Source organism: Magallana gigas, chromosome 8, assembly GCF_963853765.1.
Source record: "Magallana gigas chromosome 8, xbMagGiga1.1, whole genome shotgun sequence".
Taxonomy (NCBI): domain Eukaryota; kingdom Metazoa; phylum Mollusca; class Bivalvia; order Ostreida; family Ostreidae; genus Magallana; species Magallana gigas.
This window is the reverse complement of record NC_088860.1, coordinates 37,096,036-37,122,362: the sequence shown is the minus strand read 5'-3', so window position 1 is coordinate 37,122,362 and position 26,327 is coordinate 37,096,036. Positions and strand designations below refer to the sequence as shown.

General features: G+C 30.6%; 1 protein-coding gene across 1 annotated transcript in view; it reads right to left on the bottom strand.

Annotated features, from left to right (window-relative positions):
- Positions 1–22,476, bottom strand: part of LOC105332694 (transient receptor potential cation channel subfamily M member-like 2) — a 30,926-nt gene extending 8,450 nt beyond the window's left edge. The window contains exons 1-18 of the mRNA XM_034473623.2: positions 22,190–22,476; positions 21,046–21,155; positions 19,994–20,073; positions 17,309–17,478; positions 16,339–16,512; positions 15,662–15,856; positions 14,740–14,914; positions 14,376–14,535; positions 11,203–11,350; positions 10,535–10,601; positions 9,587–9,706; positions 9,378–9,508; positions 7,966–8,210; positions 5,167–5,310; positions 4,289–4,430; positions 3,847–3,924; positions 3,353–3,493; positions 766–897 (exon numbers count right to left, since the gene is read on the bottom strand). Coding sequence (XP_034329514.2) covers positions 766–897; positions 3,353–3,493; positions 3,847–3,924; positions 4,289–4,430; positions 5,167–5,310; positions 7,966–8,210; positions 9,378–9,508; positions 9,587–9,706; positions 10,535–10,601; positions 11,203–11,350; positions 14,376–14,535; positions 14,740–14,914; positions 15,662–15,856; positions 16,339–16,512; positions 17,309–17,478; positions 19,994–20,073; positions 21,046–21,155; positions 22,190–22,447 — 2,670 coding nt within the window. The 5' untranslated portion in view covers positions 22,448–22,476. The remainder of the gene's footprint in view (positions 1–765; positions 898–3,352; positions 3,494–3,846; positions 3,925–4,288; positions 4,431–5,166; positions 5,311–7,965; positions 8,211–9,377; positions 9,509–9,586; positions 9,707–10,534; positions 10,602–11,202; positions 11,351–14,375; positions 14,536–14,739; positions 14,915–15,661; positions 15,857–16,338; positions 16,513–17,308; positions 17,479–19,993; positions 20,074–21,045; positions 21,156–22,189) is intronic.
- Between the last annotated feature and the right edge of the window lie 3,851 nt (positions 22,477–26,327).

Sequence of the window (26,327 nt, the reverse complement as noted above, 5' to 3'; positions counted from 1 at the left end):
TGATTAAAACTCGTGCTCTTATATATATATATATATATATATATATATATATATATATATATATATATATATATATATATATATATATATATATATATATAATAAGGAACTTGCAGTAAGCATAGTAAATAAAACATCGCACCGTTATGTTGATTTCCGAAATAATAAGGAATAAATAAACTTTACTCTTAGTAGGCGAAGAGTACTTTCGATACGCATGTAAAGAAAAACTGTATAAATGTATCAAGTCATATTAATAATGTATTAGTGTTATTTATAATTTATAAACCAGGAAGTCCCTGGTTTTTATTTCACGTTGAAAAATGACTTTTTTCCCCTGAAGAATGAGTGTCATTTGCAGTAAAATGAGCAAACTCAATGTGAAAAAAGTGACCTAAATGGAAACATGACCCCCTTATCGCTATAATTTCTTGTTATACTTGTGTAAAACATTGTAATTTTTGCAGTAAACAGAACGAAACAGATATTATAATTCATATTAGAAAAAAAATAACAAACTGAATGGAAAGTGCATGAAAAACGTATCGTATCATACAAGAAGCGTATCGTACCGTGCAAGAAACTCGTATCGTTCAAACTCTATAGCGTGAGAAGCGTGCTTGAAATACACACTTGGTGTAGTAATGCGTTTCAGTGTCTGCATTTCAAAGATTCATGATTTTTCTGTGTAGCATTCACATTAATCTGCATAGGTACATGTATCTGCATTAAAATGCATATAGCGGGAAAATTATGTCAACTTACTGTGTAAAGCTCATCTACAATGAATGTTATTATCCAGAAAATACAGATAACCTCGATTGTTGTGATTTTGTCTGGTTGATAGTCCACTAATAGAAAGTATGTAAACAGACCCACAAAGAAAATGTACAGGATCTGTAAAACAATGAATAATACTGTAAGCAGATCATAAAGAAAACATGTAAAGAGTGTGTAAACAATAAAAATAAAGTTGTCATGAAAGGCTCTGAAGAAAAAAGTACATGACACACACACACACAAACACACACACACAAATATATATATATATATATATATATATATATATATATATATATATATATATATATATATATATATATAAAGCTTCCTCTTCAGTCTTCCTCAACCAGCCAACCCACTCTTCTTGAATCTTTAATGATTTTAATTCAGTATAAATTTGAAAACATATAGTGAATATCAAGTGGTTGCTTCAAATGCCTAGATATAATTAACATGGGAATAGATTGTTAAGATTGTCACAAATATTGGAGTACTCAAATTATGACTGTAATTAAGATATGGCATGAAATAAGCTGGTTTTAACTTACCATTTTTCTTGACTTTTATGAAATGTAAGTCTAATATGCCAAAATATGTCTATAGAAATATATTCAAAAATTGTTCAAATATGTTTATCGGAACACGAAAAAGTTATCTTAATCCACGAAATATCTGGAAATCTAGTCTGCATCAAAAAATAGTATGCTAAAGTAACAGTACTATTAAACTCTTAAATTATGAAAAATGTTCTTCTTGAAAACCATTCGCGAAAAAACATGGTCCCTAAGTAATCTATGTTAATATGTTATGTTCTTTCAATATTGTTTGTTTGGCACTGATAAATATGAATATAAGAGTAGAATTATTATATGATGCAGACTTTCTAGACTACAGGTGACACAAAATGACCAAACAGAGATGGACGAAAATCTTTGACGATGGCAAGAAAGTTACTCTAACAGAAGAAAAAATATATCAAAATAACGTCTCCTTTGTATTGCTAAGTATTTAAAACAATGCAGAGAACACAAAACCCATATAAACAATTTTAGAGTTAGTTAAACTGTTTCAGAAACATTGCAGACACCAACATTTCAACGGCTCTGGGTCTTTCCTTATTGATCAGTTTGATCAATTTAACGAGGCCGGGTCTAATTTGTTCTGCCCTAGATTTTTGAATGAAATTTTTTATATGAATTTCTACTGATATAATTATTATTTTAAGATAGAAAAATAAGACATTTACCACACCGTTTGTTTAAGGGGTCATATCAAAGTGTGTTAATTTTTAACATAGGACCCTATGGGATTTTGATCAATTTTGCACATTTTTTACAATTTTTTTAAACTTCTGCCCTAGGGATTTCTTTTTCTGTTCTACATATTAAAGTTATTGCTGAAAGGCATCAAATGGTCTAATAAAAAAAACCTTTTACCTCCTGGTTTGTTCCAGGGGTCTTATCAAAGTTGTTTTTTTTGTATGCCCAGTTTCCTAGTTTGTCAGATAATGGCTATTTTTTATTTGACAAAGGCGGATATGGTGACCTTTATAGTATTATTAAAACATTCAGACATATTTAAGTAATAAATAAATATATAACATCACATATTAAGGGTCATTAATAAAAAATACATGGTTACTGTTTTGAAATATGATTTAAGCTATATTTAGGCGGGTTAAGAAAACGTGACAAAAGGCTAGACTTGCTGAACCCTCTTCACATTTTCGACTCGAGCCCAAATATAGCTTATACTTCGAGACATTTATGTTTATTCCACAATATAATATCAATTTTACGCATCAAACAAGTTATTTTCAACAAATTTCGCTGAATATCTGCAGTTGAAACTACCACGCCATGGCGTCAACAAAGCAAAAAGATGACGTCACAATACAAATGAAACGCTGCGCGAAAGCGTGCGTACTCGTTCTGTACTCGGCCTCGTTAAGTGTTTAAAAAAACTATCTGCAAAAAAGTCTCAGTCACAAAAAATGCAAATCATATAAAACACCCTCAGAAAAATACAAATTTAATATTGACACTTTGTCAAGAATAATTGTTTTTTTTAAATTCGCTGTTGTCTTATTTTAACTTTGCTATTGACAAAAAGACATATCAGTTATGAAATGTTGGAAACTATTTTATTTCGTAATTTTCAAATTATTCTATTTATCAGGGTAAACACTCAAAAGTTATTTTTTGGGTAGACAGATAGGTTATAAAAATAAGTCACACTTTGACCGTTTGCCAATACCAAATGCATTTTGCACTAAAACCAAAAATACAGTTGATGTATTGTAGATGCAAATAACCTTGTACACTGTATATATACATTGAAATAGAAATATATTTCCTCACCTTTTTACGAGAGAGAGAGAGAGAGAGAGAGAGAGAGAGAGAGAGAGAGAGAGAGAGAGAGAAAAGAGAGAGATGTTTGACAATCTTATTTCTACACAATATGCACAACCGCATATAAAAAAGCCCGACTTCCAAATACCCCAGTCCTTAATTTATAATACCATATCATATAATATCTGAAGATCTAAACATTCCCGCGCTAGACTTACCGAGTAATGGATGAATTTTGTAACTGGTGCTGTGTAAAACGTAAGGATTTTTTGAAAAGTCTTAGCTTCCTTCTCCCCCATTGAATCAACTTGAAGAAAGTTTGTCCACAGGAAAAAAGGGAAAATCACAGTTACTAAGACCTACAAAGATTAGAAACTGACAAGTCGAATTATGTATATATGATATATACTTAGTTATTCCATTTTAACTAACTGGTTTGCTTTTTTAGCAATCAAAAAGTTAAAATTATTCTTAAAAACTACTACATTATATATTAAGATCAATCTTTAGCGCATTAAGTTGTAATACCAACTTGATAAACAGTCTTATTTCTAGCTCCTATACGTTTCTGAAACTTCAAATCTAATGGAATAAATTCACAATACAATCTATGATGATAAAATAAATATAGAAAATGTTATCGATAAATTTTATCTATGAATGGTTATTGGTTAAACAAGGTAACTGTGATTTCAGCGATTAATTGGTATACCCTCTTCCATCGAGATAAAATCCCCTGATGCCATGTTGCGTCGATCGAATTTCGACAAGCTGCAGATGAGAGATAAACCTTTAAAACAAAAGAAGTATAATTACTGATACTTATAAAATCAACATAGAATAATATAAGACTTATTTTGTCCTGCCTTCTGTATTTTTATGTTTTGCTTATTGGTTGGTATATGCTTTTCTCAGATTTTGAAATGAAAGAATGCTTTATTCCTCTGAATACTTATTACGTATAATGGAATTGATTTGATAAATTCACAAGTAATAACAATTGAACAGATTGCATTGAATGCTTCATACATTCAACATTTGTCCATAAAAATAATCACCTATGATATGACCTGGTGTATGTTATAAGTGTTAGCAAAGCTGCTCTTGTTTCATTGTTCTAGTTGACTGTTCTACAAATATTAGATGTAACGTACCATATTCTTTGCGGAGGCTGCTATCTGTAGACTGGTCATTGAACTCCAGGTTGGAGATTTCCTCTCGGCCAGCATCATCGCCTTGTCCTTTTGTTTTGCATGACACTCGTCAAGAACACTTCTTGCCAGGTGCTCAAACTCACTGTGAAACAGAATTTACTGAGTTATCACCAACACATATACTTGTTGAATAATACTTTCACTGGTTGTTGAGTTGATGATGAAAGTGCATATAAAACAAAAACAAACATTTTTATGATCAATTCAAAAACGTTTGCTTATCCTTGAAACTGTTTTCAATTTACGAAAACTGATGCCTACTTTAAAGAATCCAAAGTATTTGATACCCAATCTACTGAAAATGATAAAATTATTCTGTGCTTTACACTTCGATGTTTTTGACATTTCATATCAGTGGGTGTATTATTGAACTATATTTAGAGTAACATGTCTTGTTTCTGGAACATCATCATTGAATCGGTACTATTTTGCTTTTTGTGTTTTTATTGAGAACGTACGAGTGCAAATTGAACTTAAGTAAATTTTGATCCTATATATATTAAATAAGTTTTTCAATATTTTATAACCTAATTTAACACAGACTAAACAATGTTATGTTTTCTTTTAATAAGAGTTTAATGAGAATTTTTGGAACAAATTGAATAGAATAGATTTATATATTGCGATTTTATCTATCCATAATAATAAATTAGAATATAGAATATAATCTGGAACAGACAAAAGTGTAATGCAACCGTTGCAGCAGTTTAATTAATACCTATCTGTGCAGGATAGTACTAAATGGTGAAATTAAACTCATCTTTTGTAATATCGTATTTATCAAAACTTGTTTATAGATCTTTAATTTAAGGACTCACTCTTTAAAACCAAGCACTTTTTCTTTCAAAGCGGATTCGTTCCCATGAAAATTCTGAGCCATGCTGCCATAAATTTTAGAGGCGGCCACTGCACTGGTAATTGGCTCACTCCCCATCTGCCAGGCAAACTTTGCCATCTTTTGTCTAAAAAAATACTGGATTGATAAAGATATAAAAGTAAATTAAAGTAATGAGATTACTGAAAGACGGGGTCTTGAAAGTTTGAATTTGTAATTGTCCTGGATTTCCTCGAATATGCTTCCAAAATTTATGAGTTTGAATAAGTTGTTACAATCTATGTTAATTAGGCTTTTTTTTCAATTGTCTGATACTTTGTCTAAATTTTACTCAATCCCGGCCTTCATAATTGTAGAAAATTGACACAACGGTATATTATGTAAAATAAGACCCCCAAGGAAAAATTTTAAAAATTACTACTGACCGGGAAAATCAAACAACGATATCAAAGTAGATAATTTTAATCATTAGATTTATTCAATTTTGTGATCCAAGGGAAAATCCATAAGTCAGACGGTATCCGTAATAAAAGTTTTATGAAAACCCCGAAAACTCTAAAACTGCTGAATTAACAAACAAAGTGAACATTTGTATACCGATAGCAAACACAGGCACCTAACGTTAGAAATGTTTTTTTTACAATAAGATTCCAAGAACTTTGACAATAAAAAGATTTGTCACGGTCGCCATTTTGATTTTTAAGACCGACTTATCTGACACGATTTTCTTCATTTGCGATTCATACAAAATGATTAGGTAAAAATCAATCCGTTCGCCACTTACTACTTTTCTGTGTAAACTCGTGCATCACCTACACGAAGTACGATACAACCGTTCCTTTCATTAAACATCATACTCCGCCATTAGCGTGTAAATGTTACGGGACCAGCCTTATTTTGATAACTACAAGTGCAACAGCAATCTTGTATAAGTCATTAAATTTGAACCTGATAGTGAACATGAACCTGTAAATATTTTAAGCATGTTATAATTATGAAATATTTACAAAAACTCTTTATTTAGTTTTTAAATTACTTTTTTAAAACTTATTGACTTTTCAAAAAGTAATGGTAATGTATTACTTTACTCATGTAATGGTAATGTAATGCATTACTTCAAGAAAATTAAGTAATGGTAATTTAATGCCCTAATTCATGAAGTAATGGTAATGTAATGCATTCTTTTACAATGTAATTCACCCCGAGCCTGATTCCAACTAAGCCGGAAAACATAAACATTAACATTTATCTTGGTTCTTAAATCGATAAGATTGTATATATTATATGATGTATAGGTCTTCCAAAATGTATAATGTATTATAGATTTTGCTTACAATGCATTGTTTAAGAGTTAAATTCAGTTTAATCAACTAAAGAGCCAACGAACGAGAAGGCAAATTCAGACATGTTTTTATTTTCTTTGTACAAAATTTCTTTAGAGAAGAACAGCAATCATACCGCAAGTAGACTGGAAGCCAATGAAACACCTAGTTATTTAATTTGTAAAACATCTGTGTATAACCTGTCTCGATTTTAACTTCGGCTTGCTCATGAAGTTTGGTAGTATTAAGGTGAAAGATTGTCAAAATAAAATTCACAACCTTATCAAAAATGGCACATTGCGTTTGGGAACTTTAATTTCGATTCCACCATCAACCTCTTCTATTGATAAATGAGCTCGTACACCAACTGAATCGTCAATGGCGCTGTGCATTCAGTTACGTAACTCATTCCACATTTTACCCGAGCAAGAATATTTTGATCAATGAAACTATTTGTTTATTTTCTAAATAGAATATTGTTTATACACAGAGGCTTAAAAAGATTTAATGCGTGTTTTTATAATACACATTTACTGAAATACATGAAAACTTTCTGCACTATTTTCTTACGCGTAGACTCAATTCATGTGTTCTACGCGTGCCTTCCGGTTTGAGACTTCGGCTGACAGTAAAGCGATAGACGGGGTCACGTGACCCCGTCTCAAAATCAAATATGGTTAAATATGGACAAATATGGTTAAATATCATAATAGCTCAGGGATTAAAGTATCGAACTTGTGAACCACAAATCACGAGTTCAAAGCCGTCTATGGCTTTTGTTCACATTTACTAAATTAAATTTTTGAAAATATACTTTTTATACCAAAATTGTTCATTTTTCGCCTATTTTTTTATGTACATGTAAGGCTTATTTATCATGCTATTTATTATAATCAAGTAATTTGTGATGCTACTTCTGGCATTTTCCTCGGGTGAGTTAAAATTATAAGTAGATTTATGTGTATCTGTATGTTGCGTAAATAAGCCACAATGAATTTATATAATTTACAAGTTTATTTCTTAAACCAGTATAGTAGAATCTGATTTTTGAAATTTGAATTCAAATAGATTCCACAATCCTATTTATGTATAACCTTACCCACGTTGAATTTAATTGATATTCACTTCAAACTCATTATGAAATAATAAGTTGATTGCCTTTTGAAATCTTATCTACTATAAAAAAAACTCATCATGGTCAGGTCAGATAGAATGATCGAAGGCCACCAATTAATAAGCATATCTCATAATTCAAAGCAATCCTATAGTTATTTTGTCTTAGGTATACCCGAGCTATATGGTTAAAAAATAGTTGCCATAGTAATTGTCTTAAAATTATTATCACACATGACAGAATTATTTAAATAGTTTATTGACAGCGTAATTGATCGTCACACTTCTGGTTTTTTAATGGATTTTGACAACAAATTAAAATAAATATATAAAAAAAATTTGTCTACCTTAACATGAGGATGGACCAAATCATCAGCTGTTTGTATGGATACTTAAACAACTGCTGTTTCAAGTCTAAGGAGTATTTTCTCCCTGTTGCATTATCAGCAGTTTTGCTTTCTTCAAAATTGTGGTCGTATTTGTACATCAGATACTCCATTAGGCGTTTCAAATCGTCGTATGAAAACGTTGATCTGTGAATCTTATCTTTCATTAATTCCTTCAGGTGGTCAGCATCCGTTCGACTCAATGACTGGAAAAAATTAAAAACCCAGACGTACTTATTGGAGTTAAATCTTGAAATAAGGCAAACAGATACTCTGTGTATCTTAATTATCGGTCTTAAATATATAAATTTATCATATTCTGTCATTTTTCGTCATACCGTATATCAGGTTTTTTTGCGCGTGTATCCAATTTCCGCTTTGTTAGCGACGATTTCCGAATCGCAGAAAATAAATCAGCGTAAATTTGATACAAAGTTTGTTCTTGTAATAGAGTTCTCTCCTTTCTGATAAAGTAACCAGGTAAGTAAAAGTGCGATGAGCTATGTTCAGTTAGTTTAGTTACAGGTACAAATTGCAGGATCGGAGGACAAGCGCCAGATAATAGATTTGTATAAGCCTCGTTGTTTATGAAATAATACATTGACAAGCTATAATTGAACGGTCGCTTTCCTTGGGTAAACCCATGTCTAATTAGACCTGAGCTACTGGTATATGTAACAATACATGATCTATTAATTTATGACTGTTTGAGTCTCTGAAAATATTTACCGGTTATTATTTCACATTAAGGAAATCGTGTAAATGGTTTCATTTCCAAATTTTCATTACAAAGAGCGATAATTTAGATACTTTTCCCCTCTTACCTCACAGGATTAAACAATTGTAAATTCCACATATATTTACAATGTGACTTTGAAATAGTGAAAATTTGATTCGTGTAAATTCTATATACCGTTCTAGGCTCTGATCCGCGGAAAAAACATGACGCGGAAAAACCTGATATACGGTATTTGGAATTACTAAAAATAAGAATTCACTTACGGGTGATATAAAAAGAATTCAAATCTATAAGATTTCTTTTTTATTGTCACATCATCATATTTTTTTTCAAACAATTAACAGGAACCATAATATTTCATATATTTATATTTCATATAAAATAATTGAAAGCGTTATTGGTCTTTGTTTGGTAAAATCATAATCCCAAAAATATTCTTTATCGACCCATCAAATAAAATACAATTTTAGTGTGTCGAGGGACCTTAAATGTTATTTTCCTTCAAGGATTACATGTGAATCAGGTATAAATGTATATTGATTCACAGGGGTAAACTCATATGAAATCCATACAAGTTCTTTTTATTAAACCAAAAAATAAATATTTTTTTCTGATTTATATATCTTTAACTGACCTTTTCGTAAAGTGTTTGTAACCTTTTTCTTGTAAGAAACTCCTTCATCACTACAGTTTGCTGTAATATCATAGCAACAAACTCCACTTTCTCTTCAATGATGGCTTCCATCAAAATTTCTTCCAGACTTTCTAAAAAATAGAATGACAAAATTTAATTGGGATATAATTTTTATACTCTGATAAAGAAGAACCTGTGATCTTTTTTACCTTTGGGCCAAAACACATCTTCCCTAAAAATCTCCTCCTGAGCTATATCGGCTCTGTCCCAGGTTAATGCTAGCTTCAGCTGGTTTTTCCGGATTTCATCGGAATTCTCTGCGCCCTCAGCTTAAATGATATGATTATATCAAAAATATGTATTGTACAAACGGCTATAAGCCAATACTGTGGAATCACTTTTATCTGTGGGGTCAATGATCGCAGATTGTTCCAAGGACGTAACTTTGAGGGTAGCAATCTCTGCATTGTTTAATAAAACTTAAAGAAATGCTTGTATATATTTTACCCACGAAAGCAACGAATGTTCGTCCCCAACCAACAATTATGATTTCACAATATTTCTTTCTGCCTGCCGTTATTTGTCATTTAACTGGATTTTAAGTCTACTCATCTGAAAATTAGACAACATGTGGTCTATTTTATAATTTTTTACACGGCAGACTACATAAACTCCATTTTGAATGTATCTTGATTATGCTAAGTTGATCAATTAATATGCACTGATGATAAGTTCACCGTTTCAGCTCATAGTATTTTAATTTTGCATTCTTGGGAAATCATATGAAATCATTGGTTTATGAATTACATACTAAACAGTTATAAATATAAAACTAATTTTCAAATGATGTTAACACCTTTAGCATTATAGCGATATACCATACTGCACTCATGCTAAGTTGCATTGTTTCTGTTTGCGCTAACTCGTGAAAGGCATAAAGAATCTAAAGTATAAAGACTTCAGACAACAGTGTGTTTAATTAATGTCATTTTAATTGTAGTGATACTTCATAAACATGACTTTTGTACCATTCAGCGGTGTTTCTTATCTAATGGATAGAATTTGAACTAAAGAGACTATTTTATAAATGAGACAGGAAAATCAAAACATGCTAGTTTCATAGAACAAATCAACGTTAATACAATGATGTTACTTACAATTCAATAATGCTGTAAGAATAGCAATATCTAGGTCTTCATGTTTGTTCATTGGAAAGATATTTATCTGTCAATGAATAAAAAAATATCAGTTATCTATAGATTTATTGATTTAAGATAGATAGCACATAGCACATATTGTGAAGACTTTTTTTCCCCAAACGTTTTGTTTCAGGTAATGAGTATTGTATATATATATATATATATATATATATATATATATATATATATATATATATATATATATATATATAATCAAAAAAGAAAAAGAAAATGAACAGTTCCAAACTTTTATCTGTGGGGTCAATGATCGCAGATTGTTCCAAGGACGTAACTTAGTGAATAGAAACTTTGGAACTGTTCATTTTCTTTTTCTTTTTTGATTATTTATACTGTGTGATATCACCTTTCACTCATTTTGGATTATGAGTATTGTTATATATATATATATTACATTACGATAAACTGTTATTACATTTCATGATAGTGGTTATAGGAAAGTTATTCGTTATTCAATATTATGTACAGAGTATATTTTTTGTAAAATCTGGAATAACAATGACATTACCAATAATATATTGATCAAACATTGAGTGAATTCTTGCATTTGAAAATAACATTTCACATCACTATTGCTGTTTAGTCCATCAAAATTGAAATAAACGTACCAAGTTTCTGTACTTCATGCATTCCATGACATTGGTAAGATGTTTATCTATGTTCATTTCAATCTCATCTTTGTTCCACCTTCCCCCGTAGGCATCGCGTATCTTGTCTCTCAGTTTGTCTTCACGTTTTTGTTTCAACTCCCCGTTGCTTATAAAATACACAATGATAATTCATTTCTTGAGAATTTATATCATTATGCTTTGTATATGGTTATACAATGGAACATGTACTTACACCGAAGATGCATAATCATTAACAATTATTATAGACTGAAGTTTTATATATAAGAAAAGGTTAAATGTTATAGATGTATTGTAGTAATATAAAACATGTATCGAGTCTTCAATATCTATTTTTTTTCATTAATATAAATTTACCCGCTGAAAATCCATCGCAAGTCTTTCGTAGGTGTGAGTAGCCGACATCCCAATGCATTTTTAGACTAAGTTCTTATATAAGAATCTTTTACTATATTTGATACCTGGGCGATTCTCAGGTTATGCCCTTTATTTAGGACAACTAAATTGATGTCTTAAGAACAAACATAACGAGGCGAATGTTGACTGGTTTTGTAATGACTGATATGCACATTATAGTGAAACAAAATTCTATAGTTTGATACTTTGATAACTTTGATTTTAAAACTTATTATGACATATTTACAGTTCATTTTTTTAATTCTCCGGGGTAGAATAAATCAATACTATGGAATAATAAGAGACATAAATAACAGAGATTGGTACAGAGATTGGTAACTCCGGCATTAGCCTGTTTTGTTGTTGAGAAAATGTTACGGGACCAACCTTACTTTGAGAACTACATATTAGCAAACTGAGAAAATGATCTTAAACCAAAAGTATATTGTTTTTATGAAAAATGTGCATAAATTTTAGACGTTTTTGAAACAAAAAATTGAAAAATAAGATAAATAAATACAAAATATATTGGCCAGCTATAAAACATTGGCGAAATCTCGAACGACGGGTAGCCAACTGCCTCCTAAAACCCCTCTTTTGATATTGTTTATAAGAAATTAACTCATGAAAAAATAACATTTTGAAAATCTTTGTGATAGGTTTTAGCTGTTTATATTTTGATGTAATTGTTTCTTAGAAAGATATACTGATTTAAACTGGGATCCGGAATACTTTACATTAGAACCGCGAGATCTCGCAAGATTTCGATCAGTTTCCAATCTGTGTTATTTATATCTCTGGGAATAATCAAAATTTGTGGGGGCAATTATCATGGATTGCTTCAATTCTACAGGTTCGTCGAGGTGTAATTTGGTGTTTTATCTTTTATCTTAAAAGAAAATATGAGTTTTTTATAATTATAATTTATTAATTCGTGGATGGTGTTAATTCGTGGATGTGAGATACCAACGAATCCCACGAAAATGAAGCCACCACGAATTCTTATGATTCCACAATTGTTTGTGATATTCTCGCACTCGAATATGGGTAACGGGCTACAATTTATCTAGCTAGTGCACTGATATAATTGAAAGTATAAATGTCTGAGAATCATGAACCCTTAAGTAGTTTGTTGAAGAAAGGAATTTTTCTTTTCAAATTATTTATAAAAACAAAGAAAAATCATCTAAAACAAATGCGTTACAAATTGAGTAGACGAATGATCCGTGTTTTTCATTTCATTTTGTAAAATATCATTGCTAAAATAAAAAAAAGTTTCCTTATACCGTATTCTTTTTCCATTGTAGAAACTCTTTTTCTTGATAATTGTATTATAACCTATTGCATAAATAATAGGATACCTTCTCTTACTTCGAAAGACAATTAAATTATTTTCACCCAAATTAGTTATCTCTTAGAGTCATTTGGCGTTGCATGCAAAACTTGTTGAAAGGTTTCCATATATGCATCTGGTCAGTAGTGCACAGAGTCAATACAGGAGAGGTTTTGGCAGGGCAAAATTATATACTTTGGTGAAATATGACGTAACTTCAATTGGTTTACTTACGTCAATTAATAATCTACCTACTAAAACTTCGATTGCCAATTAAATTAATTTGCCCTGCAAGAGGGTGGTACATCAATTTTTGCGAAAGGGTCTAGTAATTAATTTCATAGCAATATGAAATATCAATAAATTGCATTTAAAATGTGAGAATTGAATTTATAATCAGTCGTGATTTGTATATGGTTCACCACCTGCCTGTGACATCTTAAGACATCAGGTTAAGGGGTTATATTCTTTACCTGAGAAACAATGGAAATTACGTTTGTTTAACCAGCCTTATGGCATAAAAATATCTGGATAATTCAATATAGCTAATCTTGCTTAATGGATTTTCTCTTCATATTCTAAAGTTTAACATAGCCCTTTTGTAGTTATAGTTATAGTTTTATAGAAAAAGATTGTAAACATTTTTCTCTACTTATTTCCATTTAATGTGACCCTGTCCTTTCCCCTGGAATTTTTGTTTGAAAATTTTATGAAATATAATATAGATATAAAAACCTTGAATCTTAATTATCTGAGAATGCTTTTACATGCGTTTCTGTATTTTTAGCCAATTGTGTCTGAGGAAAAGATATTAAAAAACAGTAAATTTTATATTATTATAGATTATCTATCTTTGAAAGAGCGTACATCATTTGTACAAACTGAAATTCCATTTTGTTTAAATTTTGTTATTGACCATTGCCAAAGCGGTTCTATAGAAGACGATTAAATTTAAAAAAAAAAAAAGAAAAAAGAATTTACAATGACGACGACGCCAAACAGAAAATTTTGATCAGAAGAGCGCACTTGAGCCTCTGATTAAGTTTGGTTAAAACTTACATTTTGAGTTAAGCAATATTTCTGAATGCATTTCAAACTTATATAAAAAAAATAAGAACAACGTTACGATTTTTAAGAAAAAAAAATCATGGTCAACTGATTCAATTTCAATTGATATCGATACATATGTCAGAGATAAAGAAATATTGTTCCTTAAAAAATAGTATGTAAGACTTTATCTTACATAAATTGCATATGAAATAGTGTACAAAATATAAAAGATAGGTCTTATTTGCAATTGTAAATATTTGGCTTAGGTAAAAATTACACATTTTCCAAACAAATATTTGTTTTTCCACAAGAGAATGATAACATACACAAAAAAGATAATACCAATTAAAAAAATCATTGGTGAACTTTTTACCTGCTGTGAGAATATGCATAGGCCAGGATGTCTGCTGCCCGGCCTGTTCCTGAGCAGACGACAACAGGAATATTGTGATTGAGAGACACCATAGCGTCATTGATAGCGTCAGTCCCACCCTCTAAGATCACCAACACAACTGGTATTCCTAACCCACCAGCTTTCAAAATACAAACAATTTAATATATACACCTCTTTTAGTGTTATGCCTTCATTATAGTTATTTTAAAATTCTTAAAAAATAAAATCAATCTTCTGTCTCTAGTCTGATTAATTCTGTGTGTGTTTCTTTCCATACATATTCATGTAATTATAGATTTTTGTAACAACTTACACTAATAAAATAAAGTGTTTTTTTTCTAACCTTGTCTTGGTTTCGAGACTTTCTGCTCAAATAAAGCCCGAAACTCCGATGCTCCTTTATAATTGTTCCTGTATCCATCGTCCACAAACACAAAGTGTGTGTGATTTGGATTTAAGGGCACAGGCTTACCATGTTGAATAACGTTGCTGGTTTGAAAATGCACTGGAAAACATCCCTAAAATTAAGAAAAATGGAAAGTTTTTATACCTACACAAAAATAACAATAAATTAATTTTGAAAGCATTCTAAATAAAAACAAATTAAAATGACGTATAAAAAACAGGAAGACAATTATGTTGTTAATTTTTTAAGCATTCATAGTACAGAATCAAATTATTCCTAAATCAAATTAGAATGCAAATGCAATTTGATCTTATTGACGCATATGTAAGATAAAATTCATTAATCAAACTTATAATTTATTTACATTCAGTGTTTATTTCCCTTAATGTTTGCATCTGTGTCGTTCAATGTTCAATTACATACTTCAAACCTCATCACGGCGTGGGGATAAAATAATTTAAAACGTCAGCATCGCGAATTTAGTAAGTGTATTATTAATAAATTCATTGAATCGTTCAAACTGTTAAACCAATTTCAATGTACTTTACATAAAGAACTGTTTAATCATATCCATATTTCCTCCCAAAAACAAGCCCTGAAAAAGATTGCTGACACAAACTACATGTTTTGCTACAGAAGCGCCATATGAAATATTTGTATATTTTTCCTTTCTATAACACTCTATTAGAGCGTATAAATTGTCTTGAAAGAGAAAATGTAAATAAATTCATACATATTATCATAAAAAAATATATGATTCAATTTGTCTTCAGAGCCTGGTGTGTTGTAGGACCGAACATATAAAATAAAGCATTCAATGCTTACTGTTATTGTAACCTTATTTTTTTATTGTACTCACATCACCCCTACTAATAAGTTTTTTCCTATTTTTGACATATCCCCAGGGCCCTATACCGATCAGTCGCAGGGTGTGGGTGATTCGGTCGCCGTCCCACAGGAATGACTGTCCCTCACTGACCGCATTCCCGACTGCCCTCATCACCCCGACGTTTGATCCAGTCGTGATCAGCCAAGCGTTTGTTGTTTTTGCCGCCTGATAAGGAAAATTATTCAAACAGGTAAGAGTAGCAAATTGTTACAAAGTTGAAAAACGAGTTTGTGTACTTCCCTTATGCAAAGTATATAATCCTTGAATTGTAAAATTGAAAATGATAGAAAAAAAATTCGGCATTCAAAACAACTTTCGTTGATTAAACGACTAGAAAATGTGAGGGAATGTTTTGGCGATTATTGATATTCTTGATATGTATTATATTACTCATTCCTTTAAAAGGTAGGAATATGTGTTGCTTTTGAAGAATAAATAAGGATGTGACAGTGTTGTTAAAATAATGAGGTTTAAAAAAAAGTAAATAAAGGATAGGTTTTCTAATGTGTATGTGTAATTCAAAGTTAAAAACCCAAAGGATGAACAGTTTTTATTCTTCTTGGAGGAGGAAGAATGGCATGAGGGGGCTGAGTTTATTGGGGCAGCAGATGGTGCAGGAGGAAGAGATGAAGAATGACGCAATATACCTTAATGAGGCCAGCGTTGAAGGTTTCTCTCATCTTGTTGTCCAGCTTGAAGCTCTTTGCCCCTCCTATTACAGATATACATAAGCTGGGACGTTTTGGCTCCATAATTTTCCAGTGGTCCTCCATAAGCTTCAAGCATTTGTCTACCGAATCATTGTGACTCAGTCGAATATACTAAAACATTAATCTGAATCAGACTCAACTAAAAATGTGTTTTTTAAAATAAATTCAGTACCCATAAAATAAAAAGCTTAAGTAACGACATATAGAAAACTATATACTGTGACCTCCTTTTCAACATGCATACATAAATAAAAATAAAAGGATCGAAACTGCTGCTGACTTGTTGTTAGTTGTTAAATAAATCTGAGAGGGAAGTCTCTGGAGAAGGTTTTGTAAGATTTCAATTTCTATATAACATGTCTGCAGTTGCTCTTTATGCAAAAAAAAACAACTATAAATCCAACTATAAAAAATAAGTTCTTGTATACCAATATATTTAATTATTACTAAAATTAAAATCTGCCAGAATGAATATGTTAATTTCCTACATCAGACCCTAGTAAAACAAATATTAAACATGGGTTTACTACATGTATGCCTGTATGGAAAACAATATTATCTGATGTCTTTTCTCACAATGTTTTATCTTTTAAGTCTTGATGAACATTCTTACAAATAGCAATGGCTGTAAACTTAATTGTTAAGATTCTTTTTTTTTTAGTTTGCATATTTGTATTTGTCATTTGATAAAGTTATGCTGTAAACGAATCGCGTCAACAATCTTCTCAGTTTTTAAAGACTATTAATAGTTGTATGTTGTAAGTTCTTTTAATTAAAGTTCACATTGCTTCTAGTGCGAGCAAATGGAGGGAGGAGATGTATATCAGCACCCAAATACTGCTGATGATTGCATTTCATTGAAGGCATATTTAAGTAGTTTCTTGGTTATGATAATTCAAACAAATACCTTGGCAGGCTTGGAGTTTTCATTGTTTACAAAACATATTTTGCCAAACGTTGTACAAGGTGTTCTTCTGAAAGCATCTTCTTTAGTCCACGTAACATTTGATAGCAGTGATGCTAAGTTTTCTGGAGGAGACTTTCCAATATTTGCAAAATTGATGTCGCTTCGCAACTCTGGAATAAAAGTTAAAATCGAAATTGTGACCACAGTAGCATATTTTTTTGTAATGCGTATTTAATACAATAATCATTTCATTTCATATTTTGCTGTATGTTCCTTTTCGGTCAATACATTGAAATAATATGTTGGATGTTTTAGCTCAAAAGTGAAAAAAGGAAACATAATAGTTTGAATAACTAGAATCAAAATGGTCCCATACTCATTTGAGTTAAAGTGTTCTCCAGATATTATTATATTACCTTTTACTTCAGTAACCTTTTCTTGTTATTAAGCCACAATATCTTTTAAATATTTCACTTTATAACAAAATGCCAGGAAGCGGTCGCTTCTACATTTTAAAAGTTTTAAACAATCGTATCTTCTGCGGACTTACATGTATACATAATTTGATTTTTTTTAAAATCTTATTTCAATTTTAAAAAGCAAAATATCATTAGAGTAGTATTGTTTATTACAAAAAACCCCGAATTTCACAATATTTTCAAAAACAAATTTCAATAAAAAAAGAAAGATAACAGAAAGCATTCTGTATATTACCGTCTCTTTTATATGATCAAAGCACATAGAATTCTGATTAGTTTTTTTGTTCAAACAAACGCAACTATCAGAAGTATTTAACAATACAAGAACTTAGAGTCTGAGATTATAATGCGTTGATGCAAATTTGTCGAATTATCTGTGGAGAAATAATTTTAACAACTTTGAGACAACGAGTCATCCATGTGATCAAAATGCACACAAACGATTAAAGTATGACATTTTTATAGGTGGAGCGGATTTAACTTTGTTAATTTGTCTTACAGTGGATTCCTTGAATAATGTTATTTGAAATATAAGTTGTTCTAAAGGTGACAGTTAATTCCTTTGAACCTGTTTATTTTACGTATTGGATATCTTAACATATCGGATCAAGCTTAAGAGCATTTTTAAAATGCTAATTACTATAATAGAACTTTGCCTTCTGCTCTCCTTCCTTGTGTAAAAGAAATCTAGACTAATAATTAATCAATGCTTAAACAATCTATATACTCCTTGAAATAATGTATAATCAGCCTCTAGTGATTCATAAAGGTCCTTAAAGAAATATTTTTTAAAGATCGTCCTTTATAAAATATTGCACTATTACATGTATGATATACTTAAGCTATTATCCATACGTAAGAATATAGAAATGGCAATTTTTCTTTGATATCTCACGCATCTGATCATATTCTTTTAAAGCAATGCCCATTACATTCTAATCTAAACTTTGGGCACATTAAAAATATAAGGGCTATAGTAAAAATTTACAGAAATAAATTAGATTTAATTGTAACGCGCTGAAAAATTGGCTGAAAAAATATTTTATTTAAAGAATGTTTCATATATATATACTTGATGGGAACAGTTCATACTTCGCGGTTTGCAATGCATCGCCTGATAATTAAAATGTTCTAAGAGCCAAAATTTACAGAAAAAGTATATATGCATATTGTAAGAATCGGCTCAAGGAGATCTATCTACTTATGATGTCATATTTGAAATTGTTTCATGTGTAGAGAACAATATTTACATTATCTATATTCAATACAAATGCATTAATAGAAAGTGTTCTCTCTCCCGTAATTAACCAATGAAACTGTTTACTGGTTGTCACATGGGTAATGCATTTTGTAAGAACTTACAACACATTTAGTTATCTTTATCCCTTTGTAATGTTCGATCTCTATATAAATATACCATGTCCTTGTTAAATCTTTTGAATTACATACTACCACCTACCTGTTCTATGTCCATGTTACAATCTCTTGATTTACACACTACCGGGTAGATTTGAACAAAAATCATGCAATTCTTTAAAACAGAAAAATAGAATACTGATTTTTTCTAAAGTTTGCAATTCAAAACCCCAACATTAAAAGTATTTGATCTCTGAAATTTTGACATCACTCTCCTAAAATTTTATAAAATAATAAAGAACATTTTAATTTTCAGGTGACGAATGCGCAAACTGCCCTTACCCAGTTCATACCCAAATTGATTGGGTAGCCTTTAAATAAAATCTTTATCTAGAAAAAAAGATGATTGAATAGAAATATCACAATTTAAACCATGTGTCTCATATAGAAGAAAGTTTCATATTAAGCGATTGTAGCCTGTAGTGTACTGAATTCTTGAAACCTTATGACAATAGGTTTTGTACCAAAATTAAAACTGGTTACACTGTTAAAAAACATTAAACTTTTTGTGATTATATCTTTATGACAATCAGTATTTATAAAAAGACAGTCGACAAGAAATAGCCGGTATATTGTTTGTAGTAAACGTAATATGTTTAAATTCCATATAAATGCTTAAACTCCGCTCTCTCCCTATTTGGGATTGCTGACCACGTAAAAGCCATATAAGGTCAACTACAAATCATGTAAATAATAATATTAGACTGGATAGAAGAAGTATTTCATTGTTTAATAGTTGAATAGAAACCTCCCAAATTATACAAAGTATTCCAATGAAGAAAACACTTACCTTCAGGAACAAGACAATCAGTATTGTTATGAGCGTTAGAAATCACCACATGCTCTGTAAGAATCTCCCCACAATGACACCTAAACACCAGGTAAATAATATAAAATAACTTTACACAGAGTAATATGATTTGCTTGGTGTTTTTTTTTCACCAATCATTTCTCTTAAATATCTTTATCAAATTTAAGTTAATGGTTATCTAACTGGATTAAATATTTGCTTAAACAGGTCAATGATTGCATGTAAAAACAATTTAAAGCTAGTTTTACTGAGGGAATTATTCAAATGCAAAATATTATAGAAATTTTATTCATTGAAAACTTGATTGAAAACTAATTCTTTCTATTTGATATCAAAAAGACTTTAAAACATCTCCAAAATTAAAGCTGTTTGGTTCATTTTTATATCGGATTTTATGTAAGCTTTAAAACGATGGCTTTGTTCAATATGAGTATATTATAATAAAAGTTAGAGTTGTAAAATCATATGCTTGACAGTAGTTTTCTCAGTCATTTAAGCCATACACTTATTGAAAAATGATATGAAAATTTGTTTTCAAAACTAAGTTTACACACAAAGTTACCGCGATATTTTGCTCAGATTCGTCCCCGACGTCGAGGCGGATATGTTTGTTATACAACTCTGACAGTTGTTATAAATAAAGGAAATAAGTCATTAAAAATGTTTTGTAAATTAAGACTAAACCTGTGTTTAATTTTTTACTAACTTTCAATTGTTTGTTGTGTTCAGAATTGATGCATAATTTGTGAGTTAGAAAAACCCAATTGTTTGGGGAAGGAAACTAAACGGTTCTTTTTCTTAACTCATCCATCATGCATTTGCCATTTTTCTGTGTTTACATGAAGAAGGCTTTTTAAAAAACAATTTCCAATGAATTTAACAATGAAAACAGATTGAATCTGCTGATTAAAGGGTTGAAAGTTTGTAACTTTTTCAGATAATTTGTTTGTATTGAAAATTATTTGATACCTTGATATGCAAAAATACGGACCAGCCAGCTTTAACTACTTTCCTTTTAAAATTGAACTTACTTTAAATACTCGATCTTTTCCACATTAATCTTTTTAGGATCTGGTACAAATTTGCTACACTCAATTTGGTTAAAATTTTGTTTGACAAACCAAAGAAGTTCTTCTTTCCTCTGAAATAGTACACTGACAATAGCACATCAAGTAAGTAAAACGATCTGTAACAGAACTCGTTTGGATGAACACGGATATAGCAAAATCTTTGATATAGCAAACTTTTATTGAGTCCCTGCAAGATTCTTAAAGCAAATCTTAAAACAGTTTTTACGGCCGCTATACGAATTTACAGATATTGGGAACTGATTTAAGGCCCATAGAAATGAAAAAAAAACGACCTTACTACTTTAACTGCAAATTGATTTATAATCTTAAAAACGATATCAGTGTGGAAGAAAATATATATGTAGCGAATTCGCTATTCTGATTGTTACGAATTCGTTATACAAATGTAGTTAATAACTGATATATTGAAGTTTATAACGTGATTGAATCATTTCTAGCATTTTGATTGGCTGATATCCAAAAATTTAGTCATATTCACCTGCACGTGGCCTAGGAGATTATTATAATTTCTTATTTGATTTACATTAGACAAAAAGATCGGGGGAATTTCGGGATTACTCCGACTTGTAATCATTATTTCTCTCGTCCAATGAAATAACATGTTTGACCATACCTGTTTGGCTATGGTTTCAAACTAAAAGGTTATAAAATATTCATCCCAGTTGTCTGTATCAATTCGTCTCTGTATCACATAATAAAATAATTAATGCTGGGTTTTTTATTACAATCAATATGATTGTTTAGCTACCCTCAAAGTTCAATATTCCCCTCGCCTACGGCTCAGTGAATATTGCACCATTCGAAAAATTAATCATATTACTGACATAAAAAGCAGCAATAATTGTATAATATCCACAAATCCTTAAGACTATGACCGAGGTTTACTGTACTTCATTAAACAATCAACTAAAGTTTCTATTCTTTCATTTGTATCAAATTGCATTACAATAATTACATCTGATATTATTATATTAATGCCATATATATCTTATTTCTATCAGAAATAATAGTGATTGAAAGAATGTTGGTTTAAACACATCCACTGTATTGTACATACATGTATATATTTAACTTTGTAACCTACTTTTTGAAAATCTGATTCCTTTTTTTGTGGATCTATGCGATCTTTAGGAATGCGACCAAGTCCTGGGATCTTTTTGCGCATTTCTGATTTTTGCGCTTCCTTTAGCGTCAAGTCTGTCTGTATTTCGAAGTAAAGGGTTTCCTTGTTTTTTCTCTCGGTCAAGGTCGACGGACCTGCTCCCCCTTGGTCTGAACGAAATCGAACCCTGTCATATTGCTCTGAAGGGTGTATTTTTGTGTCCATAACAATACCCGCCATTTTCTGTCCTTTTTTGCGGGGGTGGGGGGGGGGGGGGTCTTTCACAAAATACTCCTGTCCGTTCTGATGAAAGAAAGAGTCATGTTGTATATTTGTTAATAATATCAGAAAAGCACTACTTTATCAGCACAAACGGGGTTGAATTCAATCATTTGCTCAAATTTTTAGTTTTAAATGTCACACAATTTACAAGTGTCTAGAAGAGTAAAAAAAAAATGCTTTCTTTACCTTTTAGCATGACGTTTTACGCATTAAAACCGGTGGGTAAAATCAAATTTCTTATTTTGTTGTCAGATTTTAATATTGTATTCATGCATGTATCTTGTCCTAAGATATTTTTTCTTCATTTTTCCCGTTTTAAGAAAATACACATACAAGTACTTGTCGGAGACGTAGAATCAAAAACGATATAAGGCGAAAATGCAAGATTTCTTCTTTGATACTTTATCTCATACCCAATGAAGGTTTGAAATTGCAAAACATTAGAAATCATACTAACCACAATTTTAAATCAATAGATTTGTAATGAGAACTTTAAATATACCAAAGATCTTATTTGCTTCTGATCACTAGTTGTTATCTTTAAAGTATTTCAAGCTAGCTATTTCATACGTGAACGAGGGAGATAATTACACTGTCACGGAGCAAATGACTACAAAAGCCCATACAAGATGTTTATCAAGCTTTTCGTTCGTTGAATAGTTTAAAAAGATAAACAAATTAATTGACAGATTTAATTTCACAATATAAAAACATCGCGTTACAGAAAAATGCTTTCAAAAAAATCCACAACCTAACATCATAAACCAATATAACGTTTAAGAAATTACTAAAAAAGCTAAACTTATAAAAGATTATCAATTTGAATCGCCTTATTCATCAATGAAAACTCTTTTAAATGTTTAGACTGCATTTAGTTTTCATGATGCAAACCTGGTAAGAATGGAATGTTGTTGCCAAAGCAACACTATTGAAGATACCTAAAAGCTAGTAAATTACAATTTCTAATGTATGCTGCATCTTGATAGTTATGCAAAATTAAAATAACTGTATGGTAACGTTCAAACCGAAAGTTGGCGTTTTTGTTTACTTACATTGTTATAGCACCATAAGTAGATGAACGAAATCGTTGGTTTTCCTCATGCAGTTCTGTGTGTCGTATTTTGGTGTCATTAGATTATCCAGATCCTAGATAATAACACTGTTAAAAACCAGCATTGATCGTCATTTAAACGGAAGTAGTACAATCGGCAGATTCTAAAGACCAATTCTTTTTACTGCACACGATTTTTTTAAAAGACCGAGGTTGGCCTCAATTTTTTCGGTAAAGGAGAAAGAAAACTTAAAGTTGTTAAAGCGCTCTTCTCTAAAAATAGATTAGCATATACTATTGAATGGTGTTTAATATTTTTAATTTGTAACCGACACCAATTGAGACCATTACTTATTTTATAGATTTAAGTTAAACTAAATTCATACTTTATTAATATTTATTGAATATAATTATTTCAGTATCAAATACTCTTTATTTTGATTGATTTAACAATCATCACATATCAAGTTACAATTAATAATCCAATTCATTAGATTTATCTACGTGCAAGATACAATTTTGTTAATGTAAATTTCTCAAATAAAGGAATAATAATGTTCTACTGGTAAAACTCTTTATATTATTTGATATGGATTATTATAATATATGCATAATGAATCGTAAGTGCCATTAAAATTCGTGTGTAGCATATGCAAATAAAATGTATACTTTTTCAGCGAGTGTTCCAAATTGTCAATCAAAAGATAAAATTCTTTTGTAAGATGTCTTTTTCTTAACATGTTTTAAAAGATTGGAATTGTTGTGTCGTTGTGAAGATTATTAAAGAATCTCCGGAGTAATGATCGGGGCCATTATTCGTCGAAAAAAATATAATGACCCTTTTGCCAGTTGAAAAAAAATCATTTAAAATCATTACAACGTGAAAAAAAGGTTGACCCGATTATGCCTATTAAAAACCTCATAAGGTTTAAATGTTATACAGTAAACAAAGTCAAAATAAGTAATTGAATGTAATTAAAATATTAAGAAATACAATTGTAAAAATCACTAGTAAAATGATAAGAAATGATACAAAAAATTACCCCTGACAAGAACAAATGTTACTTTTAAATTAAAACAATTCTATTACCTCTGTATTTGTGACTGAAATAAATGCATGGTAGATTAATATTTGCATTGGATGGAAACCCTATTCTTGAATTTTCAGAAATCACTGGTACAAGCTTACTTGTAGCAATATACATTCATCACCTGTTTATGGTGTTTTGTCTCTTAGTTGATATACGCAAGGGCATGCTCTTCGTATGAATAGTTTCTAAGGCGAAGCAAGCCACTGACAAACAAGTTGATAAAACAGGACAATCAACAGTCTCGTTTGAAGTCATCTTTTCGTAAGTTCTATGGTCGATACAAAGACCCTGTCAGCAAATACAATCTTCCACTGGGTCGCATGCTGACTGACGTTTTTCATACTAATTGTCAGAACCATAATTAATCACCTAATTATCTACGGACTTTTTCCATGTTTTTTCCGATTACGACATAGAGCACACGGCGGGTGTGACCGGTCAGCAGAGGATGCCCACTCATCCTAGGCACCTGATCCTACCTCCTCTATCTATTTGGAGGTCCGTGTTGCTCTACTTTGAATTTGTATTTCGTTTTATGGACTTTTGGGATGGTTCACGGTTTTTTATTGTCAATTTTATTTATTTACTAGATCGACAGACAGTATTCATGAAGATAATAAAAATGAACATATAATGGATAGAAAGAGTGTAACTTCCTTTCTTTGACAAATTTATTATTGTAAAAAGTAATAAATACCCGTTACAACAATTTGTGATATAGGTTATTTTCAAACTTTATCTATCTTGTAAGGGGTCAATTGCTTCCTTGCACACTCTTTTCTCTCTTGAATGCATTGATATATTAATCACCCAAGGAAATGTTTTAATAGAGTTTTATTGTTAATACAAGATATAATTTCATTTTATAAAATCTACATGAAAAGAAAAAACACATGTTGAGTACTGTCTTTTCCATTTCTTAATAAATAGTCTGATTTTGTTCATACAGCCACTGACAAAACTGGACAAGAAGACTGGGAGAAAAAGTCTAAAAAGACTAAAAAAGAAGTCCACGTATGAATGTTGGATTATAAAAATAATTTAAAAAACTGTCCTCAACGCATTATTTAACATTGTTTAGTTCATCAAGTAAAATTTCAATTCAAATTTCTATAATACGTGGTATGTATATTGTCTTATTTTATCCTTTATGGGTTGACTATGCGTGGTTTTTTCGTATACGCGATTCTTCGAAACTTTGCAACATTGACTACCATAAGATTACAGACTATTGCGCCTGTGCAGACTGATGTCAGACTTCAAATAGTTGATCCTTCAATAGAATAATTTGGCATGTTTTCTGTTCAACACACTTATTGACAATACAATAATTTCTTTTAACTTTAACACATTTTCTATGGATACATGAAGATAAATTAAGAAAGTGTACATACGCAATATGCATAGTTATTTAAGCATTCGGTGCTAATATGTTTATTTGTATGATAAATTTTTGTATCTTCGCTCTAAAGCCATTATATACGCTCTCTGTCATGGATATGGATAATAAACGGGACAGCCATTATACGTGCCATTTAGCGGGCTTCTGTTGCTAAATATATATAAAGTTCCAGAAACTTTACCGAGAAATCTCTTTTTTCAGATAGGATAGATATGACTAATCAATTATATTTCAAAAGTATATATCAAATTCGTTAGGTAAGTAAACGTTTCATAAAATCTAACAATGAATCGA